At 37.9% G+C, this 12,949-nt stretch overlaps 1 protein-coding gene across 2 annotated transcripts in view; it reads left to right on the forward strand.

The window, feature by feature from the left end:
• The window catches only part of cdk19 (cyclin dependent kinase 19), a 174,650-nt gene that overhangs the window by 12,507 nt on the left and 149,194 nt on the right, over positions 1-12,949 (forward strand). For both annotated transcript variants that reach the window (XM_059645216.1, XM_059645217.1), the window contains exon 2: positions 1,953-2,028. In XM_059645216.1, coding sequence (XP_059501199.1) covers positions 1,953-2,028 — 76 coding nt within the window. The remainder of the gene's footprint in view (positions 1-1,952; positions 2,029-12,949) is intronic.

The raw sequence follows: 12,949 nt of genomic DNA on the forward strand, positions 1-12,949 counted from the left end.
GAATTCCAAACCTTCACAGTTTTGAAAACTGAAGACACGGCTGCCAATGGTGCGGTGAAGGAAGTAGCTGCAGCTCAAGGTCAAATTGAAAGGAACAAACAGTTCCTGGTGGGTTAATAATGATGGAGGCATTTACAAAATTAAGGGGAAATGAGAACATAAAGGAAATTGAACAATAGGAAGGGAATTTTCTAGTTGTAGCACTGGATTGGGAACCAAAGTAAATCAATAAATGTAGAGATAAATCTTGAATAATAATGTGATGAGAGTAAATATTGAATGAGGTTATTTATAAAGAGTGAAAGGTTGAAGCCATGAGTTAAGTGTTCAGATTTTTGTTTTTTTTTCCGGCTGAAATTGATCATTTGTGCTTTGTCACCGGTTGAAGTTTGAAAAATCCTTCATAATTTAAAGTTTTATTCTAATTTGAGTCTACCAAAGAATTCTGCTAAACCAGTATGATTATAACTCCATGATTCTATGGTAGAACCGCATCCTACTCCACCATCTATTGTTGGAAAATAAAATTTAAGAAAGAAAATAGTAGGTACAAAAGAAACTCATAGCTGTTTGGTAGTACAGGAATTGTGTATTGCTGGAAAAAAAAGACACATTTTGTCAAAGCTTTTTGTCTTGCACTCATCAGAATAATTTGTATGCAGAAAGTGCTGATTGGTAAATGGACTCTGATAGAGGTATTACATTGGAGAATGCACTGGTTAATGATAATTGCTTTTCTTTTTAGGATACCCACCATATCTGCATTTTACTTTATAATTATTTCATTTACTTCTTTTGTACCCTTCCATTTCTATGAACTTTGTAAACAGTAATGTACAATGGTAATTCTGTTCACGATGATTGACTTTTCACTGTCAGGTTTTGTTTACATTTTAAGCTAGGCAGTTTGATCCTGATTGGTCAAGCCATTTCCCTGAAAATGATTCGCTGATTGGCTGCCTCCTATTTTATGGAATTGAAACCGGCACAGCCAACATCACTCTCTTCTTATTCAGAATGATTTGGTTTTCATGTTAAATTAGTATTCTTGCAAATTGCCCAAATAAGTGAAAAGTGTGTTGTTTTGTCCCACAAGGTAAAACTGATCTTAGCCTCAAATTCCATTCTGTCTTGTTTTCATAACTAATAGAATTTGCTGCTTGTGTGTTACTAAATAAACTGGACCCTGGGTAGCTGATTCTCATCATTTAGAGGCCTAAAAATTCCCAATGTGAATAAAGCAATCACGCAAGAATCTTTTTCAGTTTAAACTTTAATGCTTGAATGCATCAAATATCAGATCTTCAACATAAGCATAAAGGAACATGGATCATGCTTAGTACCTTAGTATCTGTGCTCTTAACTCTCCAACCGTTTTTAGACCTCAATGCTGCAAAAGCAGTCCTAGCCTCTCTTTCGCATTATCAATATTAGACTGGTTGTTTTAAAGATTATGTTACTTTATTCCTTTTAAAACAGTGTTGTTACATTGATAAGTCTGTAGTCCTGTGGCACAGCATTCTTGTCCAAGGTTGAATGAAAGATTGTGACCAAAGGCACTGTTGTTTTTTGATTTCACTCAGCATTTTCAGATTCATGATATTAGCGCTGATGTTCTTCTTAATTTGTGTTGCCCTGGCTTTTTTTTTAAGGATACCCATCATTCCTATATTTCATTTAAGAAGTAAATGAATTAATTTATATTGTACCTTTTTTTGTTTTTATGAACTATGTGACCAATATTGTAAAGTGTTAATTTTGTATCTAACATTCTTTTGTTCTCTAAGTTTTCTTTATTTCTAATCACACACACATTTAAGTTTTTTAAGAGTAATTTTTAATTTAAGATCTCACCATTGTTTGGGACTATAATGTATTTAGCTATAACTTTCAGAGAAGCTGTTGTTAAATTGCCGTTTGACTTGAACTGTTTTGTCTATTTCCTCTGGCAGGAATGATGAGAAAGAGTATGCTCTCAAACAGATTGAAGGCACTGGTATTTCCATGTCTGCTTGCAGAGAGATTGCAGTAAGTATAAAAGATGGACTTAGATTTTTTTTTAAATTTTGTGCCATTTTTCCTTATGACACCAATTTTTTTAATGCTACTGTGTTGGATGGTGGGATGTATAACCTGAGAATAAACTGGATAATCCCATTTGTAAAGTTAATGTTAACATTAAAAAGAAGCAAATTATGTGGAATTACTGGATCCTATAAAAGAGAAACACCTGTTTTGGAAAAGCCAATCAGAGCAGACTTTGTACGCTTGTTGAACAAAGAGACCTTGGAGTGCAGGTTTGTAGTTCCTTGAAAGTGGAGTCCCAGGTGGATAGGATAGTAAAGAAGCTGTTTTGTGTGCTTGCCTTTATTGGCCAGTGAATTGAGTAAAGTTGAGTTGGGAGGTCATGTTGTGGCTGTACAGGACGTTGGATAAGCCACTTTTGGAATGCTACTCGCAATTCTAGTCTCCCTGCCATAGGAAAGATGTGTCGAACTTGAAAGGGTTCAGAAAAGATTTACAAGGATGTTGCCAGGGTTTGAGTAGAGGGAGAGGCTGAATAGGCTGGGGCTATTTCCCTGGAGTGTTGGAGGCTGAGAGGTGACCTTGTTGAGATTTATAAAATCATGAGGGGCATGGATAGGGTGAATAGTCAAGTCTTTAGGGTAGGGAAATTTCAAAACTAGAGGGCATAGGTTTAAGGCAAGAGGGGAAAGCTTTAAAGAGGACCTAAGGGGCAGTTTTTTCATGCAGAGGGTGGTACGTCTATGGAATGATCTGCCAGAGGAGGCGGTGGAGTCTGGTACAATTACAGCTTTTAAAAGGCAGCTGAATGGGTATATGAATAGGAAAGGTTTAGAGGGATATGGGCCAAATGCTGGAAAATGGAACTAGATTAATTTAGGATACCTGGTCAACGTGGATGAGTTGGACTGAAGGGTCTGTTTCTGTGTTGTACAGGTCTATGATTCTGTGACTGCATTTTCAGTGTAGCAAAACAATTCACCTTGTTAGTGCCCATGAATCAACATTTATTATCCCCCAATGTAGGTGTCTAAGTGAAACATTTAAAAAAATACAATGCAAATTTTATCCTTCTGTGATTTGACAATGTGGTTTTCCTGCCTTGTTTATTGTTCTGAACCATTATGATGATCTTTATATCATGTGAATTGTTGTAACAAAAAGAAATGTACAAACCTTTAGAACTGGTGAGACTAATTTAATCTTTCTTCCTTCATTATAACATAAAATTGTGCATAGTAAAGGGTCAATCATTGGACTGCATTGATGTAATGAACAAGACCAGAAAACCACAATGCTGCAGGCATGCTGCTGGCATCCTGACCATTCATGTCATCAGCAGAGGCGAGTTGTCAGCCACAGTAGGCCGCCTGCAAGTGGGAAGCAACCAACAGCCTTGTTAAGTGGGAAGAAGTTACATGGGATTTTCCAGTCAGCTTGCAATTTTCTGACAAAGCTTGGGAGGTGCAGATTAACTATTGAAGCAGCCTTCCAGTGCAGACTGAATGACAGCACATCTGCAGCGTGTCAGGCAGGTCTATAGGGTACAGTCTATCTGGACACTATCAACCACCTTCCTCGCCTCTCCACAGTGGTGTCTTAGTTTCCAGTTGTTTTTGAGAAGTGGCTAAGAGAGCATCTTTCTGTGAAGCACTCTCTGTTACTTATCATTTACTAATTCTGGGCACTCCTTTGAAACCAGAAAGCCTCAGATTGGCCTTCTGCCTTTCAGAACCTCTCTGCTGCCAATAATTGAACAGGGAACATAGTTCCATACCAGGAGGAATGTGAAAGTCAAAATTCCAATGCACTACTTTAGCACTGGCTTATTTGTCGGAATTGTCATACATATATAGATACTAGTTTGTGTTTGGGCTCCACGCCAGAGCTTTGGGACAGAATTTACTCTATTAGCCTTTACCTTTCCCAAGGTATCCAAAAGGCACTGGAACTCTTCCTGCTTGGCTAGAGATTTAGTTTGAGAGTGCCAGGCTTCTGCACTGTATGTTAGCCTGGGCCTGTTAAGAAACCCAGTTTCTACACAGTGCTTCAAGCAAATGCAGGTGAGGATTTGCTGATGTAAAAACAACTGAGGAAAGTACTTACATATTTGGCTGCCTTTCCCACACTGTTGCTAGCCAGAAGAATAGGCTGGAAGCAAGAAGCAAACTACGCAAAAACAAGAAATATACTAACTTCACTGATACACTAGATCATTGTATTAACATGTTGAACACACAGGGCATCTGGCGTACACTGGTTTTTCTTTTAGAGTTACCTTATGCAACATTAAGGGTATATACCTGCCTTATTTTTAAATATCATGTATGATAAAAAGAGAAAAAGTCCATAGTTTAAAATGATGGTTTCAGCATTTTTCCTTTAATAGACCTCTACAAGTCTTCCATATTCTCTGACTGTCCTGATCTGTTGTCAGTAGACAGTAACGTATGCAGGGAGTTGTAACCTGCAACCCAGTGAGGTCTTCAGTTGAAAGTGAAGACTTTGAAAAACTGTCATGACTTTGAAACTGAAGATTCACAAAGACAAAAAGACTTACTGCAGAAAACAAGTCTTTTCAAACAATGTGCTATTTGTTTAACAATTTTCTTGTACATTTTGTACTTTTTATAATCTTTTGCTACAAAGTTTGTATCCAGCAATAGGACCTAAAGTTCATGGATACCAAAGAAAGGATTTTCAAAATTATCTTCAGCTGTTATTTACTTTTTAAAAAATATTGTTATGCACTGGATTAGTCCAGAAGGATAAACTGATTTCTTGTCTCACTGCTGCATTGGCCAGAACAAAGTTCAAATTGAAAAAAAGATGATATTATGAAACTATATAGGTCAGTATAAGGAGCAAGTTTAATGAAAATATAATACTGCAAAAGCTGGAAATCTGAAACAAACACAGAATGCTGGAGAAATTCAGCAAGTCTGCCACAATCTGCGGAGGGAGAAGTAAAGTTAATGTTGAACCTGGTTTGACCGTTTGGAACTGGAAGAACTTAAGAGCTCTGTCAGTGTTGACAATGATCACACCAGACTCAAAACATTAACTCTGTTTCTCTGTCCATGGATGCTGCTACACCTGCTCAAAAGCAAGTTACCTTGGTTCCTTAAGTTAACAAATAAAGCACTTTTTTTTTGCATACAATAACATATTTACTCTAGCAACCGTGCAAAGATTATTAATGAAAGGTTTAAAACATGTAAATATGCCCAATCATCCTTCTAAAAAAATTCAGGCATACATATATGGGCAAGTTTGTGGAGTGTTTTCTTTAAAATTAAAATTACTTTGCGTAAATAACAGTTAAATTGGAAAAGAAAGGAATTATTCACATGTTCCAAATGCTGATCTGCAGCCAAAGTCACTTTCCACGTAAGATATTGACATTCATCACAGCATGCTAGTAGTGCATTATGAACAACTCCTGTTATTCCTGGGGTTGTCACAAAAGTTAAAGATTTTAAAATAAGTACAAAAAATTCTTCAGCTGACCTGATTTTCAGATCCAGGTTAATAAAAAGCATGGAGCAGGTTGTTGTACTGAACACAAGTTACCATTTATTGCAAGTTATGAGACTGTAGGTACAAGTAAGCAGTTATAAACGGTCAGCGTATGACTCTACCAGTTATAACTTTAATCCCCTTATACGCGTACAGGGAAAGAAAAGCATGGCAGAAATCAAACAGCTGTAAAGTAAAACAAAGAACTGTGGATGCTGGAGATCTAAAACAAAAATAAATTGCTAGTGAAACTCAGCATGGTGAATCTGATAACTCTTCATCAGAACTCAAGAGGGAAACTGTTATATTTTATGTGCTGATAGTTTGTAACTGCTTACTTGTATCTAGAGTCTAATAAGTTGTAAGAAACAGTAACTCTAGTTTAGTACAAAAGCCTGGTCAGTGATTTCTACTAACCTGGGCCTGAAAGTCAGGTAAATTTGAGGAATTTTGCATGTTTATTTTAAAGTTTTTAACTTTATTGATGACTCCGGGAATATCAGGGGTTTATTTCCAGTATACCGTCCCAGTGAGTCATGACAGATGTCAATAACCTATGTGCAAAGTGACTTTGGCTGTAGACCAGCAATTGCGACGATGTGAATAATTATTTTTTGCAAATATAACTTACTTAGCGCAAGTTTGTAGATATATGTTGTCTGTACAATTTTTCAAGAAGTGTATTTCATGACACTTAGTTACTTTAAAACAGGGGTGAAACTGAGAAAGCATTTCAGTAGTCTTTGTTCACAAGATCTGTTGAGTTGTTTTTTGTTGGTCAGAAGGTTTCTTCTCAGCCTTTCTTTTCCAAGTGCTTCCATTGGCTTGCAATAGATGGGGTGGCATGGTGGCTCAGTGGTTGGCACTGTTGTCTCACAGCGCCAGGGACCAGGATTTGATTCCAACCTTGGGGAACTGTCTGTTTGGAGTTTGCGTGGGCTTTCTCCTGGTGCTCCGGTTTCCTCCCACAGTTCATTGATGTGCAGGTTAGGTGGATTAGCCATGCTAAATTGCCCATTGTGTAGTTTAAGTGGTTATGGGGGGTCGGTGTGGACTTGTTGGACTGAAGGGCCTGTTTCCACACTGCAGGGATTCTTAAAAAAAACTAAAACAAAAAAATCATAAAATAAAAGATGTCTGGTTCACTTGTAAAACATCCCTGAGCTATCAATTAAGTGACAGGTTTAAAGTAGGTTTAGACTTACAAAAGACATACAGCTCTAATGCTGCTGGAGACGTGGTTACTTTTCCTGTTTCTATCCCAAGCTGTTCAATTACCTGAGAACCAATCACAGTTGTTGGTAGGCAGAAGGGCTTTGTCATTGATAATTGGCCACTTGTCCATAGACCAATCAACTTTTGGTTGCTAGCCAAAGCTCAGTCTGTATACAGCACCCCTTGTCTTCAGCTCATCTACAATTTAAACTTCAATTTCTGCTTGTTCAGGTAGCTATCAGGCAGCTATTTACATAATGCTTGCCATGAGTGTCAGGTTACTTATTTCTTAAATCGTGCAGCAATCCTCGCAAAACATTAGTCTTCAAAGGTCTTTCTCATTTCAGCTGACAATCTTTTTAAAAAAATGCAAAAATAAAAAACTAGTCTCTAAACACTAGGTTTATTTTCTTAGATCAGTTATGACTGATTTTTTTTTTCTCTTTTCCTGGAGACAGTGTTGTAAGATTCTGGCTCCTCATATATCATAGATCATAGAATCCCTACAGTTGTGGAAACAGGCCCTTCGGCCCAACAAGTCCACACCGACCCACACAGCAATCCACCTGGACCCATCCACCTAATCTACACATCCCTGAACACTATGGGCAATTTAGCATGGCCAACCCACTTAACGTACACATCTTTGGACCATGCGAGGAAACTGGAGCACCCGGAGGAAACCCACACAGACACTGGGAGAATGTGCAAGCCCCACACAGACAGTTGCCAGAGGGTGGAATTGAACCCAGGTCTCTGGCGGAGTGAGGAGTAATGCTTACCACTCTGCTGCCGAAGTAAAATTAAGAAACTTCTGTCTGCAGAGATTAGCTGTACAAAAAATGTTAGCTAAATAATTGTTAACTTAAGAAAAAAGGATATGATATGAAATGTACTAGGCATCTCTTATTCTGGGGTCTTGGCGTACAGACCAGTGCTACTAAACACATGCAGTTGTCTGGGATCTTTTCAAATGCAGTTTGTTCACAAGTTGAGAGGTGGTCTTGTAGAATCTCCTCAGGAGGATAACCGCATAGTTTTCAGCTCATGCATTGGAATCTCGGAAGATTCATAAAGACTGACGGAAGAGAATGAGTTACATAATTTCTCTCAACACAGTCATACGCTGATATGTGATTTCCAGTAAGACTTCTAAAAATGTTAAAAATGTCCTCTTAAAGACCTGTTTAAATAAAAGTCTATACCTCTACAACCTTTCAATGAAACAGATTTCACAATCCTTTAGATGCAAGACTTCAAAAAAAGTATTAATAATGGAAATACCTTCTTCTCTGGAAATGGATTCTCCTTAATAGTCAGTCAAATCACTCAATTTTGAACACCTCTATTAAAACTCCCATTAGCAGTCACTGTTCCAAATAACTAATCCCAGTTTCTGTAATCTTACCACACTCTTCAGCCCAAATAGAATTATATGAAGTATGATGGAAGCAAACAAAGAGTCGGGCAGCATCTGTGGAGAGACTCCTTTAAGAACCCATCGCTTTGTTTTTAATATTGTGATGAGGCCTTCACTAAATTTTCAACTCCCATACTTGGATGAGAAGGCATTCATGGGAAGGTAAAATGTTGTTGCCCCTGTTGCAAGCTATTTTTTGATTGTGTTCAAAACCAATATATTTTATACCTAGAAACCGAGTCATTTGACCCATTTGATAGCATTTCTCGCTCAGTATCTCTATCCTGCAGCTTGTGTTCTTTGTAATGGCAACATTTTTCTTGCTGTAACCAGTGTACTCATGCTTTAAGCAGTTTTTAAAAAAACTTTCAAGATAGCTATCTCTGTCCAACACTAACATTGTAAATTAATAATTCATAATTTTAATCTTTCAACATTTAAGGGACGGAACAGTGGCTCAGTAGTAGCACTGCTGCCTCAGCACCAGGAACTTGGGTTTGATTCCACCCTTGAGTGACTGTGTGAACCTTGCACGTTCTCCCCGTGTCTGTAGGGGCATCCTCCGGGTGCTCCGGTTTCCGCTTATAGTACAAAGATGTGCAGTTTAGGTGGATTGGCTGTTCTAAATTGTCCATAGTGTCCAGGGATTTGCAGGGCAGGTGGATTAGCCATGGGAAACGCAGGGTTTCGGGGATAAAGTAGGAGGATGGGTCTGTATGGAATGCTCTTCATATGGTTGGTATGGATTTAGTAGGCCACATGGGCTGCTTCCACACCATAGGGATTCTGCAATTCATACAAATAACATGTCTTCATAACAAGCACCTTTTGCCTTACATTTTTAATCAGTAGTTTTTAATATTGTGATGTAGGGTTTTCTATTATTGCCTGATACATCCTGATTCTATAGTGATTTGTTAAGTTTTATCAATGTGATTTTTAGTCATGGTATGTTGGATGATGCAATAATGTTTAGTAATGACAGTATTCTTACACAATTTAAGTAGGCAGTTTTAGTCTGAAGGATTGGAGACTGGTGCATTTCTCTGAGCCAGAGCTTTAATTGTGAAATAAACTTGAATTAAATTCAAGGTTTGATTGTTGTTAGATCAGAGCATCTGGTGATTGAGATTTCAATTGTTTTACCTATTCCTTCCTCATTAGGTTATGGTGGATACAAGCCCTAATCCAGGATTTGGGCACATAATATAATCTGGCACTTCTGTACTATATTGATAGAGTTTTGCATTGTTGGATTGTCATTAAAGCAGTATCCTGCCTATTCAGATGAGCATAAAATTGGCATTGCCGTACTTAAGGAGGAGCAGAGTTTAGATTATCATGTCATGGCTAATGTGCTTCCCTCATGCACTTTCACCAAATGAGATTACTTTGTTATTAATTTACTGTCAGTTGCTTAATAATACAGAATCTGAAGATTGCCGGTCAGGTTCCTGGAATCTCCTTCCTAACAGCACTGTGGCTGTATGTACACCACATAGATGCAGTGCTTTAAGACGATTCATGATTCAAGACTAATTAGAGAAGGACAATGAATGATGGCCTAGCCAGTGACATCCTATGACTGAATAGCTTTACAGAAAGGATGTGCTGCTGAAGATTTTCATCTTATACTTGTCAGGATACATATCAGAATGCCAACATTCGTGCAATCGCATCAATTTACGTGGAGGAGAAATCAGTTGGAATGTCAACTCTGGCCATTATAGATATTGCATGAAAGAAGAAATGGATAGCCATGGGTTTCCAAGCTTCATGGAAATTCAAAAAAGGGCTAAAATCTTGCACATGTTCCTTTTTGTATGTTGCGAACTGATACCCCACATGAATGTGTGTCTCTTCAAGCAAGTTTAAGTGCATCATGTTGAGAGCTTGATTGATTATCTTGTATACTAGTTCATCAGTGCAGCTACTGGCACACTCAGGAGTGTTCACCAAATATTATCCGATCATAGAATCATATCTAACTATCGATGTTTTGTTCTGAGATTTACAAGTACAGCTGGTTGAGTATGGTTTGTGCTCTGCTTATTACAAACAACTAAAAGACCATACCAGTGGTAATCGTGGAAGCAGAGTCATTAGTGACATTTAAGCGACTGCTGGATATGCACATGGACAGCAGTGAATTGAGGGGAATGTAGGTTAGGTTATTTTATTTTTGGATTAGGATTATTCCATGGCACAACATCATTGGCCGAAGGGCCTGGACTGTGCTGTACTTTTCTATGTCCTATGTTCTATGTTCATGCTGTTTAATTTATTCAACCAATTGCCTATGTACCTAGCATGGCACCAACACTAAAATTATACTTCACATTGCTCAGTTGTGTGTTAGGCTGGATGTCTCTTTGGATTGATGGCAGCATCCTGTTAGTGGAAAATAACGCTTGCGTAGCCAATGCATTTCAACAATATGGAATAATTTCTGAACCTGTTGTTCAATTTTTGAGATGATTTGCCTCTCCAGAGCAAATCAGAATAGTCTGAGCCCTTTTTAGGCCCATGTGCAATTTGCATGTTTGTATGTTTTAGTTTATTTGGGCTGAGGTTGAGTGATGTTTAAAATTAAAACATTTTATACAGCTTCTGCCAAAAAAAATCTGTGGTTTTGGAGCCAGGAAACCAAGGAGGACTGCCCTTCCCGTCTTCAATATTCTGTCATAGTTTTTGTTTTTACATCTGCCTACCCAGAACCTTGGTTCAACATTCAAAAAAGCAGCACATAATGCAGTGTTGCTTTGGTGAGTCAGCTATTACTTTGTGCATAAATGCTCGAATGGGATCTGAATTAAAAATATTAGAGTATTTTCCCATTCCTTTCACAAAATGACCAAGTCCTAGCCTTTGTACTGTATGTATATGATTAGCATTCATCTCTAATTCTTACCATTGAATGAGAGCAGACCATTTTATTAAGAGGGCTTTGCTGGATAACGATGAGGAGTGTACACAATGTCTGATTTTTGCATTGCTGTTCCTTTACTGACTCCCTAGAGGCGCAGAGACCAATTATAGATTCTGTTTCCCACAGGCAATCTACCTTGTATTTGGGAAGGGGTGTAACTCTGGCTAACTGTAGCTTTTAAGTATTTTTGAGAAATAAGGGAGCAATTATTGTTGGAACTGTTAGGCGTTAGCTTTTTAAAATTTTTGCTTGTAGCTTGTTTGTATAGTTCAATTCATAATGAATAATTTATTGTCTGCTGTCTTAGAATGCTGCATTTTTCTGTTGTTCAGTATGTAAACTGATAGCAGCTGGAATAAAGTCATGACATTTTGTTTCACAGTTTACTTTAAACATAGGACAATTTGTAAATAGTCTACAATCTATTATTGAAAATAAGCATATTTCCAGAAAATTGAGGAAATCTCTAAAATAAGTGTATTAATGTGTGTCATAATTTACTTACACTGGTGAATCTATTGTAACTTCCAGTAGAACTAGATGTTCATGTATTTTGGAACTGACTTTTGTTTCCACGCCCCTGAAAATTAGTAGTTCCTGCCCCAAAATGGAGTATTGTGATTGCCCTGTTGTTGAATTTTGTTTTATGATCTAATTACTTTTTTCAGAGAAATTTGAATCTAAGCTGTTGTAAAACAGCTTGCGTAGAGATATTTTTCCCCTTCTTGCACCCGCCTAAGCTGTTTGACCTGCTCTTTTGACATGTAATGTAATCTTAATTGATGCAATCCCATACAGTGCTTTTTATATAAATTGGTCACGTGATAGCTTACAGCATATCAAACGCTTTTGTAGCTCAGTTAGCTGTTAACTGACTGAAAACTATTGTTGCGTGGAGTAAGGCTGACGAAAGTCTTATTTACAAATTCCTTGAAGGTCTTTTATACTTTAATACTTGGAAGGGCTCCAGAACTGAGTGGTATCCTGTAAATTATGAAACAAACTGGTAGCTCTCTAATCTAGTTTTGTTTCCTATATGTATCTTGACTACAGTATTGCAATTCTACCTTATGGTGTGTCTGACAATGATATTAAATGTATGAATGTTACCAAATCGTTGAATTCAAACGAATAGTTTTGTCATCTCTGGAATCAGATCATACCCAGCAGGAGCAGTAAACCCTGTGTCTCCACAACTAGTTCAGGACAAAAGGGCTATTTGACCTTAAAATGCTAACAGCACACTTATCTCATGTAGACAGGCAATGATCAAAACCAGAAGTGCAGAATATACTTTATTATATACCTTATTCCATCCATGAATACCATCACGTGGTAAAAACACCTAATCTCTGGAACGAGCGTAATGAAAAATTTTGATTTGGCTAGCTTCAGCCTGGAGAGAGGCAATCCACTGAACAACAGTCTGTTAAAATATTACTGAACTGTTGACTTGGCAGACTGATTTAAAAAAAACTAGTCTATTGTTAACATCACTGCCTGCAAAACTCTAGATAGAATGGAATTTTTTGTAATGTGTCTTGTACATGGTACACATTGCTGCTACTGCGCATCACTGGTGGAGGGAGCAAGTGTTTGTGTATGTGGTGCCAATTAAGTAGGCTGGTTTGGTGGCAAGCTTCCTAAGTGTTTCTGGATCTGCACTCGCCCAGGCAAGTGGAGTGTATTCTGTCATACTCCAGACTTGTGCCCTGTAGATCGTGGACAGGCTTTGGGGAGTCGGGAGTTGTGCTCGTTGCTGCAAGAGTCCTAGCCTCCGAGCTGCTTTTCTAGCTGTATTTATATGGCTACTCCAGCTCACTTTCCAGGTTGTTGTTAAT

The sequence above is a fragment of the Stegostoma tigrinum genome, chromosome 4, assembly GCF_030684315.1.
Source record: "Stegostoma tigrinum isolate sSteTig4 chromosome 4, sSteTig4.hap1, whole genome shotgun sequence".
Lineage (NCBI taxonomy): Eukaryota > Metazoa > Chordata > Chondrichthyes > Orectolobiformes > Stegostomatidae > Stegostoma > Stegostoma tigrinum.